Genomic DNA, 26,607 nt, shown 5'->3' with positions numbered 1-26,607 from the left:
ATAACACATTAAGACAGGTTCCTCTGCTGAATATTGCGTTGAATGCTTGCTTCTGGCGTATATACAAAATTTAGTCCTGGTATCTGTGATGAGTTTATTTAGCTAGATTTAAAAAGTAAAATAACAAAGATAACGAGCTAAGGGGAATGTTAAAAATAACACTGGAAAATCCCCGTACTAATTCCGCCGGAATATGACAATTGCTTTCAATTTGTTCTGTTTGTTGCACGACAAACTCTACCGTTTAATTTTGTAAGTTTCTATTGACCTCCCCTTTTTGGATTTATCTTAGAGTTTGCTTCTTGTTGTTAATATTTGTTCTTACTAAAACCTCCTTGAAAATGTCAGGTAATCATTTTTATAATTATGATGATATTATAAAAAGTAAGATGAAGATTTGGCTTAGTATGTTTACGTACTGTTTACTTTCTGTGGATTTGATGTTGTAAATAAAGGCAAAAGTAGAATACGGCTATTCGAAATTCATAAATCGATTGATAGCAAATAAATCCTGGTTACAAGCTTAAACTGAGGGAAATACATCAAATATAAGAGGAGAACTACGACACAACAACACAACACTAAAATGAAACACACATAAAAACAAACTACAATGTAACAATGGCCATATTCCTGACTTGTTACAGGACATTGTAAGAAAAAAAAATGGTGGGTTGAACCTGGTTATGTGGCTAGCCAAACCTCCCGCTTATATGGCAATGTTAAATATAACACTTAAATGACAAAATTACATCACAGGATTACAATACAAATTAATGGAAGAACATACAGGACAGAGGAATACACAAATAGACAAAAACGACAACGAAACACTTACAGAAACTACCTTAACGGTAACAATTGCCATTTTCCTGACTTTTTTTAGAAAACAATGGTAGGTTAAACCTGGTTTTGTGGCTAGCCAAACCTCCTGCTTTTATGTCAATGTTAAATATAACATTAAAATGACATTACATGACAGGACTACAATACAAACAAATGGGAGAACATATAGGACAGAGAAACACGCATAATAGCTATCGAAAGGTACCAGGTTTCTAACTTAATATGCCAAAAGCGCGTCTCGTCCATACAAGACTAACTAGGGACGTTCAGATCATTTTTTTGTTTGTTTAATACTCATGTATGTTTCCATCGTACATCGATTTCTATGCAGCGAAATTATTAAAAGGAGGTACCTATTTAGGAGAGTAGGGCTTCAGTTATTCTAGCTATTTGTCCATTTAAAAAAAAACATGTATTTTTATTCATATATCAATAAAAAATTCATAACAAGTTATAAGAAAACTTGAACTATACATATGAGCCCGACTTTTTAGGGATATCAAAACACTTGTTGTGTTGTAGTTTCATCTTCAAATATGTCATGACAACGAATGCATTGTCGTTAACCTTTGAGAAAGATGTTCATCCAACATCCGGAAGAGCTAATACAGTTTTCGTTTTTGAACATTTCTGGTTGGCAACGTTTTTAATGATAACAATGTTGTTTTTCATTTCAACATCATCCTTCCTCGTTTTGTTGTTTTTGTCCTGATTTCTTTCACGAGTTTGTTCACACTGTTTGCAAACTATATTCGAATTCGAAGATTTGCGTCTGGTTATTTTCCAAAAACTTTCACGTCTTATATAAAATCTTGGTTGATGACGAGATTGTTGATGAGTGACAGTGTTAATTTCATGTCGTTCTTCTTCGAACATTTCAGCATCGTGTACATGTTCATCTGATACTGAAATAAGGAAAACGTGTTTATCAAAAGGAGTTTAAATTGTCTTTTCGTTAATAAGTGCAAAAATACACCAAATTCTGAATTAGCTAAGCAGATATAGATAAATGTATAAATCACCGGGAAAGTATCTCTCCTAATTCATGAATTGTCAGTTAACAAGTGTGTTTAAAGAATTGCACGTCAACAATCGATCGCGATAGTGATTCATTAATGTTTAATACCTCTGCTGATTCTTAAATTGTCAAAGTCCTATGATGGTTTATAAATTGTAATTCATCGAGAGTGATTTATTTATTATCAGTACAACTGTTGATACATGAACGGTCATTCAACAATGGTGGTTCAGAATTGTTAGTCGTTAAGGGTATAGTCTGCTCGATAGTCTAGACTTTCTGTTGATAAGAAACTTAAATTCGGTTTTGTTTTCGTTAGATCCTTCTTTACTATAGAGAGAGGTTAGAAACTCCTATGCGAATGGTTTTGAAATTCAGAGCACGGATTATATTGTTAATCAGATCTCGGAAAATATTGAAAATCATTTCATAGAAGAATTGATTACTAATTGACAAAGTATTTTCAAAACAGTTACGACGTTAAAACACAACAAAGACACCAAGCTAATAACTCAGTGTGACAGACGTACTTTATGACGATACTCATCTTTGGTGTTCAAATAAATACAATTACATCCCAGCTCCTTTGTTCTAATAGGGGTGATCTGAGCCGGATCACCCGTACCAGATCACCCCAGTTTGAGTTTCTTTGTTTTGCATGCTTTCCTTTGTTCTGTAACATTTTGGCGGGAATGTCAAATCTACTATAAAACTTATAATTAAATATACAATTATACGGAAAAGACTATCTATCAAAAAATCCAGTGTATATGCTGGGATTCGAACTCAAGACCTTTAGCATATCAAGCCAAGACACAACCACTACACCATGACGACTGGATACAAACTGTCAGTAATTTAAAATACTTAAAGGAAGCAAGATATTTTTATAAGTGGAGCGAGTTGTTATTCAGTGGGGTTTAAACCCTTTTCGTTGATAATTGAGTTGTCAGTGATTGTTCAGTTTGATTTTACACTTTTTCAACAGTTGGGCGATTGTTTTCATAAAGTGGCGATATAGGTTGGACCGATTGGCCAGTGGGGCCAGTTGACATTGTTTAATTGATATCTACTCATCGTGTTCGGGGGTCAAAAAGGGTATAAATCATATATTAATGTATAAAGTATATTATAATGGTTGTGTGGCGTTCTTAACTAGATTTTATGAATTGTAAATGGTTTTTCGTCTAATCTAAAACAGCTGGGATGTAAAATAGTTATCCCACTCGGACTTGGTGTGTCAGTGTTAGATCACCCTCTGGCCTCCGGCCATCGGGGTGATCTTACACTGACACACCGCGTCATTGTGGGATAACTATTAAATATATAGCATGTAAAAATCAATTACGAAAAGTGAAAAGCTTTCATATCTTAAACTAAAAATGCCAGATATGTCAAATGAATTACAGTAGTAATATACCATTACTTACAGCAACTGTTTGGTGACTTGAACTTGCAAATGATGTACATTAAGAAAATAAGTAATATTCCTGCTCCAAATAGTCCACCAAGTATACTCCAAAATCTGTAATAAACAAGATTATAAACAGCGATTATATATATAAAAACACATTGATCAATGATAAAGAATTGAAAGAGTTTTCTCTTGTCTTTTTCTTAGTGAGTAAGACATTTTATCAAACGCGTTTACGTGAAAAAATTCATGGATGTCCATGTTATTCCACCATCTATATTTACTCTAAATTATGTGCAACAGTGATTCGAGTTTTACAGTCAACAAGGTTTAAGGTTGAAAGTTGACCTTAAATGAATTTTCTTTTTAAGTTTCCTTTTGGTAATGAAATTAAGCTCTTAACATTTTACCATTCCTGGAAACACTTCAGACACACGAAACTTATGATGTTTTGTTTTCATTCGCCATTAGTTTAACGTATATAACTTGAAATCATTTGATTTAGTCTTTCTTTTGAAATAATAAGCTCAGACAAATACAAAACCTTGATGAATGCGAAACACTAGCAACTTTCGTTTAATGGAACATCCAGTTGCCCAGTATAGGACATGCATAGTAAATGCGATTATAATACACCTTCGTCTCGTTTTCATGAAAAATGCATGCATGGTGGATAACACAACTCTCATTTTAATATTAGCTAATCAATTCTGAAATACATGTTATGACAAATACTATTATAATTGGCCGTCTGTAAGGCTCTTTCACGTCCGGTAAAAAATGCGATAACAAATGTAATGCCTTCATTATGGAAGAGTGCAAATTTTCCCGCCATCTAGAAAGCCTTCCGTCTTGTATTTAAAAAACAGAATACATTCAGCATGTTTTGACAAAAAAGGAACAGAATCGCGTATAGTGGATGGAGACTTAATGTCATCATTTGTGCACATTGTACTATTTCTGAACTAAATTGATATGTAAGTGCGAACACACTGACAATCAGAGATGATATCATTAATGACTGACTGAGTTGATAAAATATAACTGTTAAAAATCTAACTAATTCAGAAGTTAGGTACTATTTCGAATTCGAAATTTGTTTTTCTGTCAAGTAATTTTAATTAAGGTAATAACAGATGTCTTATCTTATAAAATTTAATTATAAGCATGTCACCAACCGAATTTGACTTATCACGTGGTTTGAACTTGCATGAACAACACGACGGGCGCCACATGCTAAATAGCATTTGCTTACCCTTACTTGCTCATTCGTTAGTTTTCTATGTTGTGTTTTGAATACTGATATTTGTCTTTTGAATGTTTTTTTTTTCTTTTCATTGCATTGTCATTTTGTTTTCGACTGATAATTTTGAATATCTGTTTAGTATCTTGACCAAAAGATAATGTTTGACTTCATTCCGTTAACGATCATAACTGATAATATATAGTAATGTATGTCAAATTCCATTACGATGCACTTAAAATTGATTTTAAAAGGAAGAAATCAAATTAATGTCAATATGTTACAGTCTCGATGTATTTCCTCCCTTGACGTTACACTGCAAAAAATTAATGAATCGAATTCAAACTTCGTTCATATTCCAAATTAATTTTCATAATATTGGACAGTCTTATGTAAATTGAATAAAGCGGAACTTTTCCTCTTTAAGGATATTGGTCGATTCTTCAAATTTTGTATATTCTGCGATAACTAAATGAATTAAAAGCGTACGTGCGTTGCATGTCATAGAAATGCTATTCAGCAACGTCACACATATTGCAAAATAGGAGATTTCTTTGTGAAGTGACACAAATGAGCTTGAAAGAGCAATTTAATATCTGATAATGTGTAATACAATAAATCATATTAACTGTTTTCACTAATTTCACGCTCATCGGCATATGCAGAATTTCAATAGACTTATTATGAGTATTTTGCATTGAAATAACACTTTTCATTATAAAAAAAAATAAAATTGTTCTGAAAAATTCAGCGCTTCGTCGGTTGGTACTATAACATGTGGTTGGGTTTTCCAACCTCGGCGTTAGAATTACACGAATATCTTCAATATAGTCTTAAACTTCCAAAACGTCTTTAAAGGGTGTCTATGATTGCATGTCTTGACGACCTTATTTTCGCTTTTCAGTATTATGTTATGTTTGTCAACAGCCGGTCGAGTCTATCGATATTATACAAACAAGTCAATACCTATAAAAGAGGGACGAAAGATACCAGAGGGAGGGTCAAACCCATAGATAGAAAATAAACTGACAACGCCATGGATAAAAATAAAAAGACAAGCAGACAAACAATAGTACAGAAAGACACACATAGAAAACAAAAGACTACGCGACACGAACCCCACCAAAAACTGGGGGTGATCTAAGGTGATGATAAGCAGATCCTGCACCACATGTGGCACCCGTCGTGTTGCTTATGTTGGATAATATGATGCCCTTTGTATGTCTCTCAGTCATCAACTGACAGGCAATCCATCAATATTTAATAAATAATTTATTTAAATGATTAGAACTCTGATGACCATTTAAAAGCCATATGTATACAAAAAAAAAAGATTTATTTCTTTAATCTTTTAACATTGTTTAAACCTTTTAAGTTTTTCTGTTTTTCTTGTGACCATTTATAAGCCATCTGTAAACAAAACAAGGATTTATTTCCTTAATCTATTAATATTGGTTAAACCTTAAAAGTTCTATGTTTTTCTTTTTGCGGTGTCCATACGAAATCCAGTATTATGAGAAGCATGCAAATATCGTTATAGACGTCACAAGTTCGTTCCATATTTAATAGCAGTGTTCTTTTCCAATTTCTTTTTATGTCACAACTTCGAAAGACCGTCATAAACATACTTGAAATATTTGCCCTTCGACGTTTAGCAACTAAAATATAAATCTATTCAACTAAGAATGAACCATAGATTGAAGTGATATTCGTTTCATTTCAATTATGAGATCAAAACAGCATTAATTATTTATCATGCAGTAATGTATGAAGATTGACCATTGCTTTAAAAATATGACTTGATGCATGTACTTCACAAAAAATGAATGAAAGAATGTTTCACTTGTTTAACAAAGTTGAAATATCTATAAAGAAAATGCTATTTCAAAACATTTCTTTGCTTAATGTATAATATATTTGGACATTCATGTATACATATATGAACATGTTAGTATGCATTTGTACTTTATACTCTTTGTCTAGTCTTTAAGGCAGTTAAAGCCAGATTTGTGAACGTTTTAATTTTAATGTTTGCATTTTGATTATTTGTAATATCTTCACTTATTCTTACAACATTTGTATAAACTTCAAGATTATAAAAAAACCGGTTTTTTTCTAAAGTGAACATTGATTGGTTAAATATTTCTCAGTCATGTCCTGTTTTTGAATTTGTTTGTTAGCTTTTTGGTCATGAATGTTTGTCTCTAATATTTAATTAACTGTGCATTTGTATTCAGATATCGCAGATCAAATTTATTCGTTCATTGTTTAATCATACGTTTTTTGATTGAGTTAAGTCTGCCAATTGATATTTTATCGTATGTTTTTCTTTGTTGTGATGTTATGCTATTGTTTCAGAAAAAGGGAGAAGGTTTGGATCCATTAAAACGTTTAATCCCGCTGCAAATGTTTGCACCTGTCCTAAGTCAGGAATCTGATGTACAGTAGTTGTCGTTTGTTTATGTAATATATACGTGTTTCTCGTTTCTCGTTTTGTTAATATAGATTAGACCGTTGGTTTTCCCGTTTGAATGGTTTTACACTAGTAATTTTGGGGCCCTTTATAGCTTGTTGTTCGGTGTGAGCTAAGGCTCCGTGTTGAAGGCCGTACTTTAACCTATAATGGTTTACTTTTTAAATTGTTATTTGTATGGAGAGTTGTCTCATTGGCACTCACACCACATCTTCCTATATCTATTATCACAGTGACAATTTAAGCACTCAAATCGGATTTCCCTGTACTTTTTGGGATATTAAAGTTAAGATATGAAATAAAACGTTTTTTTCTAATTGAAAAGAAGACTCTGAGGCTGAAAATTTTAATTTTAATCGATTTTCTATATGTGCAAGATTGCATGCAGTTACCATATATCATCGATGAATTTGATTAGAATATTTGATTCCATCAAATCTAAAAGAATTATCAAAATTAAATCAGTTCGCTTTATTTTATTTAGATTGCTTAGAAATAAGCTTCTCTTAATTATCTCGTCAATTTATCGCCTCATTATGGAAGAGTGCAAATTTTCCCGCCATCTAGAAAGCCTTCCGTCTTGTATTTAAAAAACAGAATACATTCAGCATGTTTTGACAAAAAAGGAACAGAATCGCGTATAGTGCATGGAGACTTAATGTCATCATTTGTGCACATTGTACTATTTATGAACTAAATTGATATGTAAGTGCGAACACACTGACAATCAGAGATGATATCATTAATGACTGACTGAGTTGATAAACTATAACTATGAAAAATCTAACTAATTCAGAAGTTAGGTACTATTTCGAATTCGGAATTTGTTTTTCTGTCAAATGATTTTACTTAAGGTGATAACAGAATATCTTATTTTATAAAATTTAATTATAAGCATGTCACCCACCGAATTTGACTTGTCACGTGGTTTGATCTTACATGAACAACACGACGGGCGCCACATGCTAAGTAGGATTTGCTTACCCTTAATTGCTCATTCGTTAGTTTTCTATGTGGTGTTTTGAATACTGCTATTTGTCTTTTGAATGTGTTTTCTTTTCTTTTCATTGCATTGTCATTTTGTTTTCGACTTATAATTTTAAATATCACTTTAGTATCTTGACCAAAAGATAATGTTTGACTTTATTCCGTTAACGACCATAACTGATAATATATAGTACTGTTTGTCAAATTCCATTACGATGCACTTAAAATTAATTTCAAAAGGAAGAAATCAAATTAATGTCAATATGTTACAGTCTCGATTTATTTACTCCCTTGACGGTACACTGCAATAAATTAATGAATCGAATTCAAACTTCGTTCATATTCCAAATTAATTTTCATAATATTGGACAGTCTTATGTAAATTGAATAAAGCGGAACTTTTGCTCTTTAAGGATATTGGTCGATTCTTCAAATTTTGTATATTCTGCGATAACTAAATGAATTAAAAGCGTACGTGCGTTGCATGTCATAGAAATGCTATTCAGCAACATCACACATATTCCCTAAATAGGAGATTTCTTTGTAGAGTGACACAAATGAGCTTGAAAGAGCAATTTAATATTTGATAATGTGTAATACAATAAATCATAATATTAACTGTTTTCACTAATTTCACGCTCATCGGCATATGCAAAAGTTTCAATAGACTTATAATGAGTATTTTGCATTGAAATAACACTTTTCGATATAAAAAAGAAATTGTTCTGAAAATTCAGCGCTTCGTTGGTTGGTACTATAACATGTAATTGGGTATTACATTTAATTTTCCAACCTCGGCGTTAGAATTACATGGATATCTTAAATATAGCCTTAAACTACCAAAACGTGTTTAAAGGATGCCTTGACGACCTTATTTTTGCTTTTCAGTATTATGTTATTCTTATCAACAGCCGGTCGGTCTATCGATATAATACAAAAAAGGCGATACTTATAAGGATAATATGCTGTCCAATTTATGTATCTCAGTCAGCAACTGACAGGCAATCCATCAATATTTAATACATGTACATGTATAAAATTGAGAATGGAATGGGGAATTTTTCAAAATGACAGCATCCCGACCATAGAGCATAATTTATTTAAACATTAGAACTCTGATGATCATTTATGAACCATCTGTTTACAAAAAAAGGTTTTATTTCCTTTATCTATTACTATTGGTTATCTTATAAGTTTTTTTTTTTTTTTTTTTTTTTTTTTTTTTTTTTTTTTTTTTTGTGGTGTGCTTTAGAAATCCAGTATTATGAGCATGAACATAATGTTACAGACAAGTTCAATATTTAAGAGCAGTGTTTTTTACCAATTTCTTTTTATGTTACAACTTCGAAAGACCGCCATTAACATGCTTGAAATAATTGCCCTTCGACGTATAGAAACTAAAAATATATTTATTAACTAACTAAAGAATGAGTTTTGGACAATAAAATATGTTTAAACTAACTAAGAATGAACCATGATCGAATGAAGTGATGCTCTTTACATTTCAATTATGAGATCCAAACAGCATTATTTTTGCATGAACCCCCTGAGGGGTTCATGCTTATATATTGGCGAGTTTTGGATGTGTCTATGGGCCACTCGATATCTCTCGGCCGGAAGTCAGAATAAAATTCTCGGAACGTCTCGAAAGTTTTCGGTCATTTATACAGGTCTTAACATGTTGTTATCTACGTCTTTGATATGGTCCCTTGATGGCCCTTGAAGACGCAATTATATTTGTTTTAAAACGACCACTGTACACTGTGTGTATCTGGGTCAATTATAACGTGGTAGCGTATGTTGTCTCGATAACATGTGAACTAATTATGTTTGAAGAATAACCACGGGATACTGAGTGTGTATTTCATCATAGACTTACGGGAGAGAAGATTCTGGTTAAAATATTAATATTAGATCGGAAAACAGAAAGATAATATTCTTATCAAAAGTATCTAATTCAATCGGAATCAAAGAAATGTATACAAAATATATGCTGTATTTATGTTTCTGAAGAAACTAACAATGATTGAAATCAGAATATTTTCAGAGTTGCAATTAAGAAATAAGTATTTTATATTACAAGATACTCTGCTTTGGTATTTTTAAATATTCATTTGTAAAGAAAACATAAAAATTAAATCTAATTCTTGCATCCTACAAAAAAAAATGTTTATAAACAATTATCATTATATTTCTACGTTAATTATTTCATACCATTTTAGTATTTAGGTTTTATGAGTAATTATTATATAATTATCTATTTTTTGTATTGTAATATATCCATAAAACGGAAAGTAAGATAAATTTAGTAAATATTTAAATTTTAAACGATCGTGAATAAAAGTACTTGTGTGTTTTCAATTCATAAAGCATGATTTTAAATCCTTGCAACTCACAACAACCGTAAAAATAATTTACAATAATCACAACAAAATTTAATTACAACCATAATGTTGATTATTTTATACCGTTTTAGTATGGATTTTAGAAGTCTTTGCTTATATTTTGTATATTAATATATTCACATAGTGGAATTTTAGAATTTAAAAGTAGATTCATTCGATAAATAAACTGTCCATCCGTAAATACTTGACGTTCGTGTTTATTGATATAATATAATTATATTCAAAAGAATTTGAAAAAAAATACTAACAGGAACGTTAGTTTTTTATAAAATTTAAATTCAATTTTTGTTTGTTTGTTTTAATAGTTTAACCGTATAGCATCTACGTATTTGTACTATATGGTACGGTTTTGAAAATTGTATTCATTGTGTTGACCAACTATCCTACACCTCTTGATTCATTCACATTATAGATCACATTTCAAAAGCACACTATCGGTTTGCGTTCTCAAAAATTCCGGATAAAATGTCAATGAATCCGGAGTCAAAACATTTAATGTAGGCCGTTTGACAATCGAATTCAACTATTAGATTAAGATATGTGATGATGCAAATGCGTATTCTTTTCCTGAATATCAGTGAGATGCTTTCTATTTACTATTTCGTGCGTTAAGATACTACTTGCATGCAATACTATTAAATTCACTCGTGAAAGCTTATTTCCGTTTTTGTTATCTAAATTCAGGACACGGCAGAAAGAGCTTCACATGTGACTTTCAAGCACGGTCATCATTTCTAACGGTATTCTGACTTCGAGTTTTTCTCTTTTGTTTCTTTTTTGAGTCACTGTCCCATTTTAAACTTTGACCTTTTCGAAAAGCTAAGGATTGTCTACCCAAGGAATAGATTCCTTAACTTTGTAATGTATTTAGCCTTTTAACTTTTTTCATTCGAGCGTCACTGATGCTTTTTTTGTATCTACTGAACTCGTGTCTGACGTACATTATTTTAATTCTGGTATCTTTTTATATCTACATTCCTTTTTATATAAATTGGTTGTTTTGAAAGTGTGTACAGGTATTCATAAACTTCTGAATTAAGAAATTCTTCGGCAAAACTAAGTTTCCCTGTAGAATGTTTGAATTGATTTAAGTAAAATCAGGAAATCCTTAAAATTTGAGATGTTTTATGAGACCAAAATAAGTCTCTTCATAAGAGGTCCCAATCAATTCCATGCCACAGGTTTCACCGCATACAACATCTATCATGAGTAAAGACAACTTCAAATACGAGTTGAGAATATAAAGGCATTCATGTAGGAAACAAAATATAAAGATATGATAGATAAAATAAATGCATCCAGAATTCCACATTATAAAGCAAACTGAGTAGGTTTGTGTAATTTGCATAAGTCATCCGGTTAGTAGAAATTAGTATTTGCCAAAGGGTTATAATCGGAAAAATTATGTACATTCCCAAGTAATAAATAAAATAGTCGAGCTTTAAAATAACTATTCAAATAGAAGCTGTAAATATATACTTTCAACTGGCTTCTTATATTCACAGTCAATTATTTCAATTCAAAAGTAAACACAAATTCAGCAACAATCTTTTGGTGACCCGGCAGTCAGCGGTCTTAGGTTCATGTATTGCTTTTCTTTTTTTAAAGAAAGCAACTTGTTCTATAGTGCAAAAATGTATGAAGATTGACCATTGCTTTGAAAATATGACTTGATGCATGTTCTCAGTCACAAAAAAAAATGAAAGAGAGATTGTTTCAGTTGTGTGACAAAGTTGAAATATCTACAAAGAAAACGCTATTTTAAAACATTTCTTTGTTTAATGTATAATATATATGAACATATACATATATAAACATGTTATATGCATTAATTTTGTTCTTTCTACTCCTCCCTATCTATTCTTTTTAAAGGGAAATCGAGATTTGTGAACGTTTTAATTTTAATGTTTGCATTATTACAGTGACAATCTTAGCACTCAAATCGGATTTCCCTGTACTTTTAAAGATATTAAAGTTAAGATATGAAATAAAACGTTTTTCTAATTGAAAAGAAGACTCTGAGGCTGAAAATTTTAATTTTAATCGATTTTCTATATGTGCAAGATTGCATGCAGTTACAATATATCATCAATGAATTTGATTAGAATATTTCATTCCATCAAATCTACAAGAATTATCAAAATTAAATCAGTTCGCTTTATTTTATTTAGATTGCTTAGAAATAAGCTTCTCTTAATTATCTCGTCAATTTATCGCCCGCTTATTTCAGCGTTCAAGATAACAACACACACAGAGTTCTATTGATGTTAGACAACAAGTCCAGTTCATATTACGTTTTCAATATTTTGTGACACTTGGAATTAAAATGGAATTAGTGTTTGTTAAGCAGAAAAGGAAATTAATCTGCATATGTTGCCAGTGCTAGCAAAACCATATTAAACAATTCAAGAACAAGCTTTAATAAATCATCATTTATAGTACATTTATTTATAATCTTGATTTTTATAGAATGAGTTTTAAAAGTATTTTACAAATTAATGGTAAAAAAACGAAAGAGAGGAATGGTTTTGAAACTAAACTTGCTTTTGTGTTCTTGTGATTCCGTCTCATTGACGTTAACTCCTTATCCCTTTCAAGCAAGGTCAAACGTTGTCTCAAGAATGTAAGATTTAGTTTTATCCCTATGCTTTTTCGAATAATTCAAAAGAGAAAACCAACTGCTTTCTATATGATAAAAACAATAAACGAAACGCAAGTGTGTCTTTCCTGCAAGTACATAGCCTCTACACAACCAAGACTCTTACAGTCCCGAGACAGCAGACATCAACAAACGATAACCGCTGAAATACAGGCTTCGAACTTTAGAAAGGAACAAAAGGCGGCTTGAAATATATTTGTAAGTAATCAAATGTCCTCTTGTCCTTGGACAATGGTTGTACAGAACAACATAATGATGTACAAATCAGTTGAAAATACTTGATGTGTTGAATTTGACTTAAAAAAATCACCGGCAGAATGAAGTAAAAAATAAAATTACTAGATCTTGTTGATATTAAAATGTGAAAGAAGAGGGTTAGCACTCAAAGATACAATTAGATATTTTCAGTAAAGATTTGTCGATTATGTGGTTTTTTTTTAACATACTGATAAAAAATAACTTTTTCCTGGAACGTAAATTTTATTGATTCGTTAAATTCCAATATATTTTTCTGCAAAAAGTTCCAACTAAAGGGCATTCTAATCAAAAATTCAAATTGTGAAACATTACAATGTAATCTGTTTTAGATGCAGTCTAATTTCAAATATAACAAACATCGACAAAAGTTAATTTCAAACCTTCATATTAAATAATATGTTTTATTAAAACTTACAAAGTCGGTGAAATGCTAGAACTACTGCTGCTCGTGTCGGATGTTGAACATATTGTAGACGAACAAGTATTTAACGAGGAACCAGTACAGCAAAATTCATTTGACGCACATATCAGTACTTGGTAGTTATTGCTGCTATCAGTATAGCTACAGTTAGTCGTTGCCATAGCAGAGAAGCATTTTGACTTTTGTCTGAAAAGAAAGAAAAGAACATTATTTTTTACTCGCGTTTCATGTACTCTTTTTTTATGACGAATAAATGAATACTGTAAATTCAAAAAAAAATCGATCGAATAATGCGACTGGGTGAATATCGCAATGATAAGAGCTCGCATTCTGATAACTGAAATATGAACCTGTATACATTTTTTTTTCGAAATCGCTGTAATTAAACCCGCATTTTTGTCAATTCTTGAAAATTTGCAATAATTTCTGAATTTACAGTAATAAGATGAGGATATTTGGAATATTATACAATTTTACCATCATGATACATAACATGTATAAAGATACTGTACTAATTATATAACTATGAAGTTTAAAGGATTTTACTGGTGTGTAACTCAACCAAATCACATACACAGAAGGACTTGTTTATTAACGCGAAAGGTCCAGCTAGCACATCAATCTTATATCGATCTGATAATTTTTAAAAGCCCTTTTCAGCGGGTTTTTAAAGTTTGTTCTTTTGTTCTGCCGATACATAACTATCCCAGATTAGGAGACTGAAGTTGACACATTGAAACATGTTTAACTCAGCAACATTCTTTATGACCCTGTCAGGATCCTTTGGTTAAGTGGTTGACGTTAGGTCGTGTCGCGGCTTTGGTACATCATAATGTCTTAGCAAAAGTTATCAGTTGCGTCACAATGTTTGAGGAAATGTTAACAATCTTATTTTCGTCACTTTAGTACTGCCTAATGAAGGGTAAACGATCAGAAATCGTAAGATAAATCAATTATCGGGTTTACTGGTTATAAAAATCGTAAAATATCAGCAGATCGACATAATGCGAAGCTTTTTCGCTTGTTTGCTACGTCTACATGCAAAAAGTTTAATAGTGTGACCTGTGACTGATATTCGGCGATTTTGATTTGTAGAATACTCATAAATTCATATATATAACATTAAAAATTAGAACTGGTTCAAATGTAAATTGACTGTTTTACATAGAGATGTTTAGTTTCGTAATACAAGTTAATTAAAAAAAAAAATATGCGATAATTCCCACGAAAAGTTGACGCACCGGTAGATTTTAACAAAAAGCCTTTCTTATCCAGGAAATGAAGTTAAAACAGATAATGTTCACATTCTGACAATCACAATGCCGTTTCTGACACTTTATTTATCAGAGGTATGGTATGACGTCTTATGATCGATAAAACAGTTCTTGCAGCAATCAATTATTCATAAATAGATATCATTTGTATTGTAATAAATCTTTGAATTTAAAATGCTATATAAAATCTTAACAATCAGTCAAACTAATGGTTAAAACAAAATAGTCTTTTACGTCTATAGTACAAACAGTACATTTACTTCCTCAGATAGTTTTAAGAATTAATAATTCATTCATATCAAGGAAATTGTTGGAAGTTTTTTTATTACCAATATTTCCTTGTTGTAATTCTCCAGACTTTTAATTGAGATTTCAAGTTTCAAATTGCAATATCTCTTACAAAAATGTTTGAATTGTTAATGTTTGTCGGAAAAAATGAAACTGAAATTGATCGATCAGTCTTGGAAGAACATTTTATTGAGATTCAATACCTGTTTTTCTTGAAGTGCCATCAATTAGTCTCAATTTACAATGAAAACTTAATTATAGTAACTCATATCTGTAATAAAAGTGATAATTTTACTTAAAACAAATCACCTGCAGAAATATAACTCATAAAGTCGCATGATTTACAAATGAAAAGTGCATTCAAACACGTTTCGACATCTTTAATCAACTTAGAGAACATAAATGTTTTAAACATGAATTCTACTTGATGCTAAAACTCTACATTTGTCTGCAAAATCAATTTTTAACACAATTAAATCAAAAGTAAAGTAATATTCAACCCATTTCTTTACATAAAGATGTAGAAATCAAAACTGAAAGCTTTCAGAAAACTTTTTATGAAAGCTGGCAATCACTATGGAAAAGCGAGTTGAGCATAAATATGTATGATGAAGAAACATTTCACATGGGCGAAGCTGTCTAAATGTAGAACCCAGCTGCGGTTTAAACTGATATGAAGACCAAAGTCCTTTGATTTTTTACCGTAGTTGGGAGTTATTTTATATATTTTGCAGCTGTTTGTAATGCGAGACATTTCATATGGGCCGTACCTTCTAAATGTGGAAAATAAGCTGCGGTTAGAACTGATATTAAGACCAAAGTTCTTTGCCTTTTATCGTAGCTAGGGGTGTTCCATATGCTGTAGGTCGGGTCACATGATGTGCATATGTTTATGGTGCGCAGTACTCTACGCTTGTCGGGGTTTGAAGGACATGACCCAGTTTTCTTCAAATTGTTGCAGCATATCTTACTTATTGTGAGTTCAATGTACCTTTCGAATATTTCGGATTTCTCCGTTGGTCAAGATAAAATAAAAGAGACTGAAATGTGACTGTACAAAAAGTACATGAAGCCCACCATAAATTAGTTTCTTATTTCCAGTCTAGAAACTCGTTAGTTCATTTAGAGTTGTCTTTCTTTAATCTTCATGAAATTTATTTGACTTAGCTAGCAGATCTTTAATAGTTTATGTCAAGATGATTCCAAGTCTAGACTCGTAAAAAATAAATGTTGTTCCGTAAAACGTTATTTAAATGTTATTTGCTCATTTATTTTCGTCATTTTATTTATCGACATTTTTTAGTCAAAGAAGTATCTGACATTAACAGACAAATTTCTTATTTAATTATCTTTTTTCGGCAACCCGGGGTGCCTCAGTAAAACAGTCGAAGAGATAGTTTTTCTATTAAATGTATATCATTTTAAACTTTTAATATATCGTGTTTATTCAGAATATTGCGATTTTTATTTCACTTCCGCAAGAGTTAAGTTTCCTTCTGTGTTGATTTCATCGTCTGTCTACACGCAGTTATCATGTTTCTGCTTTTTTAAAAGCTACAACGCTTTTTAGTATCTAGAAGAACATTTTCTGATATTAGAGATAATTTTTGAAATGCATATAATCTTATATGATTGATTCACTTTCGTGTTGTGGAGTGCAATTTAAAAAAAAAAAACAAAGACAGCTTCATTATTATTAAAAGTTTCTTAAGTACATACAATATGTACCGTGGTCTATGGAACAATTATTTCGAAACGACGTCTTGCGTGTTCCTGGTATATATGAATCAATCATCTATTAAGAATGTAAATAACAATTTATAAAAATTCACTTCGCACAAGCAGGAACAATGGATACTGGTAATGAAGATAACAATAAAATTTAAAGTAAAAGAAAATCTAGTTGATATACTATAATACTCAGTCTAGATTAATTTTTAAACATATACCACGTGCACATTGGTTGAAAAATGTAGACGTCAAATCTTTTGTATGCCTTTTTTTAAGAGAATTTAAGGTTTTACTGGAAAGAAGTGGAGAAGAAAGGGTAGTTGTGGTGATGGCAATGGGGTGATGATAATGGTGACGGCAGCATTGATTGTGCCAACAGTGATGTCGGTGGTGATTTTGATAATGGTGATGGTGGCGGTAATTGTACATGGGACAATTAGATAAGAATTTATAAAAAAAAATTGATTACAAATACTTTTAGGAAATGTATGTACGATTTTACTTTTAGGTTTGCCGATCCAAAGGTTTTTTTTTTGTATCACTGAATTTCTGGTTTATAATGCTTTTTAACTCCGTATTAAATATTGCCTTCCTATTGTCTATATGGGCGCCACTGACAATTCTTACGTAATAGAAACGAGTGTCTCGTGTACCGAAATATAAGCCAAATATCTTTTATTCATATATTTTTACGTCAATTTTTTCGAATTTTTATTGACAATTAAAACAATGGTCCTCAATGCTCTTCAACTTTGTACTTGTTTGGCTTCCGCATAACTTTTTTGATCTGAGCGTCACTGATGAGTCTTATGTAGACGAAACGCGGGTCTGGCGTATTAAATTATAATCCTGGTACCTTTGATAACTTGTTATATACATACAGTTTCTTCTTTTATTTTAATACAGGGGCCAGATCTTTCTCCTTCCTTCAGGCCAAGCCACCGTAAAACATTTATCAAGTTTGATATACATGTATTATTGTACTTGTTCATGACCTTAATATGATAAATTGTTTTCCACTATTTTCAATCGAATTACACTTTGATGGCGTAATCAATGACATTGGATATGGCAGTTTTAATAACAAGCCCTACATTGTAAAATTGACATTTGATTTTCGACTTCAAAATGACACCAAAATACTCAGATCTCATTTCTATAAATGATCAAAATCTGTTTTACGGTCGATCTTTTGGTTAATCTAGCACAAGTAATAAACTGGATTGTAAATGTTTAGAATGGAAATTTCATCTAATTTTACATGCACTCTACATTTGACAAATGCAATTTGGAGAGAGTGATGAATATAAACTACTAGTATGACATAACTAACAAAGACGAAATTAACTTCTGAATGTGATACATTTGTTTATTTTGATTTGCCATTGGTATAGTTTAAGTCGTTTAGTAATACAATCGGATTTGATGCTGCTATTTAATCTAATTGCAAAAAATCACATATCCTGCAAATACTGAAAAACCAGAACTCTACAATCCGTCACACGTTCTTAGCCTGGACGCTACTAATTGCAAACTCAAAAGAAACCGAATGATGTAATTACCTTTGAAATTGAAAATAAATCAAAATAAAAAAGAAAAAGATCATTTGATTTTTTATTCACTCCTCCCCCCCCCCCCCCCAATTTTTTTAATCGATATGCTGCACAAATGTATTTATCTTTAAACTACAAGTGTGATAAGTCATATCTCTTTTGCAATTTTCTTGGTGAAAAGTGCAAGAAACAAAACAATATTTTTTTATCTCGACAGAAGATTGTCGGTAAACTAATGTAATTTAAAGATAAAGAGATGTAGCATAATTGCCAATGAGACAACTCGCCACCAGAGTTCAAATTATGTGAATGTAAGCAACTATAGGTCACCATGTGACCTTCAACAATGAGTTAAGCCCATACAGTATAGTCAGTCATAAAAGGCACCCCCATGACAAAATATGAAACAACAATTCAAACTGGGAAAATTAAAGAAATGATTTATGGCAAAAAAATAAACGAAAAACAAGTATAGCTATCTGCAACTAACGACCACTGAATTACGTATCTCCTATATTAAACTCACCTTTGAACTATTGATCATGAATGTCCGAGGGTATATTTAAGAATTGAATGCTTCTTTTTGTAACTTCATTGGGTTTTAAAAGCGTTGACCGAAGTACATTTAATATGAAGCGCGGAAGCGCTACATTCTAAAAATGTGCACACGGTCAACGCTTTTACAACCCTATGAAGTTACAAAAAGAAGCATTCAATACTTATAATTACATTTTTTAGCTATGATCACGAAAACACGAATTTTATAATGTAATTGTTTTATTTAATTCACCTGTGCACTTTATTGTGGGACCACGTGTTATCATGAATGATAAGTTTTATTGAGTAATGCAATTGCTTAAGGAATAACACGGGATGTGCAGTTATAGCCAATCGGAATAAAGTATTATAATGAAACATACATCTAATGTAATTATTGAGAGGAAATGTATCTTCAAAATAGTTGTTAGCCAATCTCTTCGATACAAACCATACTATTCTGTTTAAAATTCAACTATCTACTCGCTATCGAATTTAAGTATACACATTTTTTTTAACTTTGCAAATAAACTTGTGTGTGTGTGTAAGAGTATTCGATGTGGAATTTTCGTAACGACAGAAAGCTGTCAGAAGCAGTAAATATTCTTGAAAAAAGGTGGTTAAGCCAAATAACCAAAGAATTGTGATTAAATAAATGTATTGAAATAGCGAAAAATATCAGTTTATTGAAAATTCATTAACTAAAATCTTCTCATTATAAACCTAAAGTAAACTATTACAGCCTCATGAAGGTCTTGAACTAGAAAATTAAAATCGTTCTATCTGTGTTCCTTTGAAAATTCAATCTCTCATATAAAGTCCTTATACAAATATTTGTTCTTACAAATTAGTAATTGATTTACAGATTAATCGATTGCGAATGTAAATTTCATTACATCATCTTATGTCACATCAAGTACAATTTTTAATAATAGTTATTGAAAATATCTTAGATGCTGTGAATTCTCGCGTTACTTGAAGCTTTGGTTTATGTAAACACGATAGTCATATCTATCATCATAATCAAATATAGGTTTTTTTATGAATCACTATCAAGATATTCTTGTTCATTTTGCCCGTATCGTCGAACCTCGAACTTTCAATTTTCTATCTTCTAATTGGCAGTTGAAACTTTTATAACGGTTGCCTGATTTTCGTGAAATGCATAGTATATCATTAAAGAAATTCATCACTCTGAAAATTTGCATGTCCATGATGTCACGAACTAAATTAATTGAGGGATTGAAAGAAAAACAAATGACTTTAAGACATGTAATTTTCCGAAATTGACAGGCAAACACTTTTAATGGTCAAAATCTTTGGTGTTACAATGTTGGTTTAAACTTTTCAGTTCGTCGTTTTAAAAAAGTTTTATTGTTCAACTGTGCATCTATTGCTTATTGTTAATGATAAGTCTTTTACTTACATGTAACAGATACTGGTAAAGGGACTGGAAATAGATATAATTCTAAATAGATATACTTTACTAGACTCTCTTCTGAACCGTTCTACATGTTCTTGACATTTGAGTATATTCAGTGCAATTTCACAAGAAAGTTTTCCTCAATAAAAAACAATGAAAAGTAAAATCAAATGTCCATCGTGATTTTTCATTCAGTTAAGATCAAAAATATGTTTAATCAACTGGAATATACATACAATATATACAAGCAAAATGCAACAATAAAATGACTGAACTGATACATGTAGTTCTCCACCAGCAGTATCTATTCAGTACAATGAAGTAAAAACGTCTGATACCAGTTTGGAATGTTTGAAAAAAGTATCCGCTAAAACAAATTAAAAATTAAGTCTCGAAAACAAAACTCTGGACAGTCCCAAAATAGAAAACGTTAAAGAAAAGGGAACACATAGTGATACCAACCAAAACCGTATTTGATAACCTTTCCTAGAGAGTTGAGGCCTTAATTTTAGCATAAGGAATATTTATAACATCGAACTATTCTGACAAAACTATAGATCATTTAAATTATGCGTGTCCAAACGGTATACTGTATGCTGATGGGTTGGTACCTTCGGTAACTGATAGTCAACCAGCAGTACTAAATACTGACTTTGTGAGCGATACGCATGATACCGATATCTTATTTGAGATAATGGGAAATGTCATCTGTTTAAACGTTGACTTCCTAATGCATATTTAAAATCATTTGTCTTTGTCCATTTTAACATATTACGTAAAATCGTTTAAAAATATTTTATAAAATATGCAATTTCTGTACAAGTCACTGTTTCCAATTTGAATGAATTTTGTGTTATAAATTCTAACATAATATACTATATACCTTGATTATAAATAATCCCGAAATACTAAAATTTGAAAATTTTTAAGTATCGTGAGAGGATAATAACATACTTACTAGAATAACATAGTAGATCATTTCTCTATTATAAATGAATTAGAAACTTTAAGTATATAATCAGAATATATTTGATGGGAAATTGCACGAGACAATATTTATAATATATTTTTTTGATGTAAAGGGAAATTTGCAAAACTACTTTAGTTTGATATACTGGTCCCACGCTGTACGAACGAAAGGAGACAAACATGTACATATATTCATTTGTTTGTCCCTTTGATCAACAAAACAGATACAGTATAAATCCGTTTGCAATAAAGGGTTACATTCTTCGAGAAATTTTATCATCATTATACAATAAGGATATGTCATACCATATGTGTGTATGAAAAAAGAAGATGTGGTATGATTGCCAATGAGACAACTCTCCACAAGAGACCAAAATGACACAAAAATTAACAACTATAGGTCACCGTACGGCCTTCAGCAATGAGCAAACCCCGTACCGCATAGTCAGCTATAAAAGACCACGAAATGACAAATGTAAAACAATTCAAACTAGAAAACTAACGGCCTTATTTATGTGGTAACATTGCCGTCAGAATACTAATGACGCGGTTTAAAGCAACTGCCGGTCAACGTACGGTCTATTGCTATGGTCAAAATCTATACAGTATTGTCCGCTTTAGCAGATCCCGTAATAACAAAATGTAAATAATTTTAAACCAAAAAAGAAAAACAAATGGGATGATTAATCGTAAAATAATCAACGAAAACAAATATGACAGGCAGCAACAAACGACAACCACTGCGTTACTGTAACAGGCTTCTGACTTATGTCAGGAGAGTATACCTGTATATTGTGGTGGGATAGATGTGCCACATAGCAGATTATATGTATAAATTATATCAGGTCTTCAATTATGATCTTTATTGTCACATATTTGATCTTAACTAATATTGTTCTTGTATGAAATTGGTGAATTATAGACGTTTTGTTTTCGACTTTTTTTCACAAAATATGAATGACTTAATGTTTAAGCAAGCCAACAATGAGCAAAACTCAAGCTGTATATTAACCTATGAAATGGAAATATAAAAAATAAGAGAAATTCAAGAGAGAAAACCTTAAAAGAAAAACAATTGTACCAGACATGCATTTAAAGAAAGCGTCAATGTTTAATACCTGTGATCGCTCTATTTCATTGCATATACAATGTACATAAATTAACATTAATTTTGGAAAATTGAGTTACCGTCACAGCACTAGAACACACAGTACAAATCAGTTGTAAAAAGTTTGACTCGTCAGATCTTATACATTATGTATATAGTATCAATTCAAAACAACTAACAAAAGACACAAAATACAGATCTAAAAGTACTATGATAGTAACGTATAAATAAAATACCAATTGTCTAGGACAAGTATTATATTTTTATAAATTATCCATACTAACAGTTGTTTTACCGTTTGAATGGTTTTACACTAGTAATTGTTGGGGCCCTTTATACGTAGCTTTCTGCTCGGGGTGAACCTACTAGGCTCAGTGTTGAAGACCGTACTTCGACCTATAATGGTTTACTTTTATAAATTGTGACTTGGATGGAGAGTGTCTCATTGGCACTCATACCACATCTTCATATATATCATATAAACGATCATATACAACCCGTATTATGAACCTAGATATTGAAGTTTAACACCCCCACCCCCTCCCCCCCTTTCCCACATACTATTTTGATTCAAGTAACTTTTGCTAATCACGTTAAGACTCGGTTCTCGATTACTTAAATTAAGAAAATTAAATGTTCAGTTATTAAGTGCGCTGTATTATGTCATTTGCTATGGTTTTGATTTTTATGGTAATACTTTTCTATTTTTTCCGATTATTTTTACGACGAGAAAGCTGTTACAACAATGATGGTTTTAAATATCGATAATATCATGTATTTAATCAAAATGAATCTTTTGAAAATGTTTAGATCTGAGAATTTTTATATTAGTTATAAATTGCAAATTGAGTTATTTTTATAAATGTATAATGACTCACAAGGGAATGAAATAAATGAATGAAATGAAAAGGATGATAATTATAAAGGAAACATTTCATTACAGTTTAACAATATTATTTTATTGCTTTTAAGACATTAAATAACAAGAGCAAAAAAAAAAGTATCAGAAGTGCGTGGCTCATCTTTCTGTGTTCAATGTTATCAATTTTATTTGAAATGGCTGAAAGCAGGTTAAAATACGACAATGTTGAACCAGTTAAAAATCAAGTTTAGCCTTAGCAAATTAACTTTTACGTCAGTCGGTCTCTTGTGGAAAATTGACAATGTTGAACCAGTTAAAAATCAAGTTTAGCCTTAGCAAACTAAGTTTTACGTCAGTCGTCTCTTGTGGAAAATTGACAATGTTGAACCAGTAAAATATCAACTTTAGCCTTAGCAAACTAACTTTTACGTCATGTTGGTCTCTTGTGGAACGTTGGTACATCGGCAATCATACCAAATCTTCCTATTTTTATAAAACAAGAACCGATTTGAGGGATTTATTGTTGCTATATATAGTTTGTATAATTATGTTCATTTCTTATATGTGTGATAAATTCAAATCAATGACATCATGTCGAATTTGCTATCTATCCTTTCGAAATTCACTGAAAGATACATATATAGTAGACAGTGCATGTATAAAACCACACCAACTTCCTACTACCAACTCCTCCGAAAAATAAAATAGACGTTTAAACTACGACAACAACGAGCAACAAATGGTCCAGACAGTTTGATGCAATTCATTGTGTAAGAGTAATAAAAAAGGGTTTAATTTAAAGATTATTGAAATTGTCTTAAAAAGTCGGCTTATCCTGAGGGAGATGTAAAATCTCACCATATCCATTAGAAGATTAATCATCATGCGGAAAAAAGTTCGAAAAAATAAAATGAAGCAGAAGGAGGCGTGATTCTAAAGAAATATGATAGTATTGTCAAAATCTATTTTAAGTTCGATGAACTCTTTGAGAGGTGCAGTTTTACTGAATTATTAAAATTACAATTATCACAGGTTACTTTTATAAAAATGTTCGAACTACATGCAAATCACTGTAATCACTGTCAGTGGCTGCGGTACGTTCAGTTTACAAGAATGTTGTGCTGCTGAAATTCAAAACAGTTATATTCATACGGGATTTATTTTTCAATTATTATGTTTAATAATTCAGGTATACCTATTATAGTTTATAAAGACTTTGGTAATAAAGATATTATATATATTATTACTACAAAATTTTAGAAAACAAAGTTTTTTTCGTGTTCCTGTTTGATATTTTTATAGATACAAGCACCATAAAAGTCATTACGATTTTGCTGAAAAAAAGTCTGTAATAATAAGAATAATATTTATAATATCTTTGTTTAGAGAGAGGAACTCATTTAGATTACACCAATTTTTAATAAGGCTCTCTTAATGCACTAAATCCTTGGAGCACCTTTATACAATTCGTGGATTTTAAGATTCGCCTATTATTTTGAAAAGAAAATCCCTGTATCATCATAGTTTATTTAAGCACGATTTATAAGACCGAAACCTGATGTCATGTGTGAATGAATTAAGCTTCTATAAAAAGGAATATTATAAATTAATCTGCGTCCAGCCTTTTGAAGTGTTGCCGTTTTCAAATGACAAACATTTTTGAGAAAGATGTAAGTTTTTAGTTGTAAATAAATTTATGAATGATTTTTTTTTTAAATATTAAATGATTTTTTAAACTCGTAACCATGATATCTCAAATGTAGTGTAGATAAAGCGTAAGTGTCCTATGTAGAAAGCGCAAACGTCATGTTACAAAAGCTTACAATCCTAGTCGATTCAAATTGGTGACGAATGTGCCACGTGCGGGAAACGAAATCACAGCCACAGACCAGTGATACAGTTGCTCGACTTTTTAGACCACTCGGCTGCCAAAACCACTTCAATTTGTATAACCGAGTACAAATAAAAAAATTATAAAAAATTTCCCACAATGAATCATCATCAATTAAATATGTATGGTTATATGATAAGTATTATATATTCATTGAAGTCGATATACCAAAAAATGTAGTTATGGCATACTAGACATCGAACAGGAAGTAAAATGAACTGTGAGATTATCAATTTATGAATTTTATCGTTCGCTCACAACAGAATCGTAAGACTATACGTTATTTTTATATCTATATATAATATATATTCCTAAATAAGATATACATGTATCATTTATACATAAATTTAGTTGCAATATACAGGAACAATAAGATTTTTGTTGAATTTATTTTCCTTTATTTTTGTTTACGGTAATAAATTGTTTAAATATCATTTTTTATATAATGAATATATAATTATACGCAAGTGTTCTTGAAAGCTCCATTTGGAGATTTTTTGATTAATTAGTATGTTCCTCATAAACTTTCAAGTTCTCTCCGAACATATAATTAATATTAAGAAATATCTTAACATAAAATATATTTCTGAACACAATGTATGTTTGTTAAACTAAGCTGTAATTTCTCTGAAAAATATGTATCATGATATAGAAATCGAAAATTTTCAAACACAAGTTACTTGGATTTTATGTCGTGGCTCTGCTGTCTACACTGATGTTCTTTTTATTAAGATTTCAATTTAAGTTGTGTGTTTTATTATGATTATCATTATTAATAATATTTTTTTAATTAATCTTATAGTCTCATATAAATATGAAATAAAGAATACAATATCTCAAAGTAGATTAAATTTCATATTCAACAAGATTAACATATTGAAGTTTTATTTTTTTTTGGAACTTAAACATTAAATCTACAGATCGCATTACACACTTTCCTTACCTTATTTGATAATCATTTTTTGATCCCTAGTCAATCCAACATTATGGAAGAAAGTTATTTGAATTCTGCTGTGATTGACTTTCCGTGTTTCATTTCAGTGTCAGAATAGTTTTGAAATTCAATCATTCAAAAGTCAATAATGTTCTAGAGGGAGACACCTACTGTCGATGGCTCATTTCACCGGAAACAAAAAGTAATACGTACGTACTAGCGACAAGCGATTAAATCTAAGTGCCATGTGATTTTTACGATGGAAAAATCGATACCTACGAAATACAAAAGTCACATTGAACACTTGTCCGAA

At 30.9% G+C, this 26,607-nt stretch overlaps 1 protein-coding gene across 2 annotated transcripts; it reads right to left on the bottom strand.

The window, feature by feature from the left end:
- Positions 1-1,243: 1,243 nt before the first annotated feature.
- Positions 1,244-26,607, bottom strand: LOC143083704 (uncharacterized). 2 transcript variants are annotated; one of them, XM_076259997.1, is made up of 4 exons: positions 26,304-26,607; positions 13,719-13,910; positions 3,295-3,389; positions 1,244-1,751 (listed from the first exon to the last, which is right to left on the bottom strand). In XM_076259997.1, exons 2-4 carry the CDS (start codon positions 13,883-13,885, stop codon positions 1,429-1,431), a joined length of 585 nt encoding a protein of 194 aa, XP_076116112.1. In that variant the 5' UTR covers positions 13,886-13,910; positions 26,304-26,607; the 3' UTR covers positions 1,244-1,428. The 2 variants fall into 2 exon arrangements, with proteins under 2 accessions (XP_076116112.1, XP_076116115.1); XM_076260000.1 differs by lacking the exon at positions 26,304-26,607 and adding an exon at positions 20,534-20,615.

The sequence above is a fragment of the Mytilus galloprovincialis genome, chromosome 1 (assembly GCF_965363235.1).
Source record: "Mytilus galloprovincialis chromosome 1, xbMytGall1.hap1.1, whole genome shotgun sequence".
In the NCBI taxonomy this organism is placed as follows: domain Eukaryota; kingdom Metazoa; phylum Mollusca; class Bivalvia; order Mytilida; family Mytilidae; genus Mytilus; species Mytilus galloprovincialis.
This window is presented reverse-complemented; position numbering and strand designations above follow the sequence as displayed.

Bases quoted from the DNA above. Each gene is read 5' to 3' on its own strand.
- LOC143083704 (XM_076259997.1), bottom strand. From the start codon at position 13,885: ATGGCAACGACTAACTGTAGCTATACTGATAGCAGCAATAACTACCAA. The intron at 3,390-13,718 runs GTAAGTTTTAAT...TGTTTATTACAG, and splicing joins TCTAGCATTTCACCGACTTT to ATTTTGGAGTATACTTGGTG. The intron at 1,752-3,294 runs GTAAGTAATGGT...TCCTTATTTCAG, and splicing joins CAAGTCACCAAACAGTTGCT to TATCAGATGAACATGTACAC.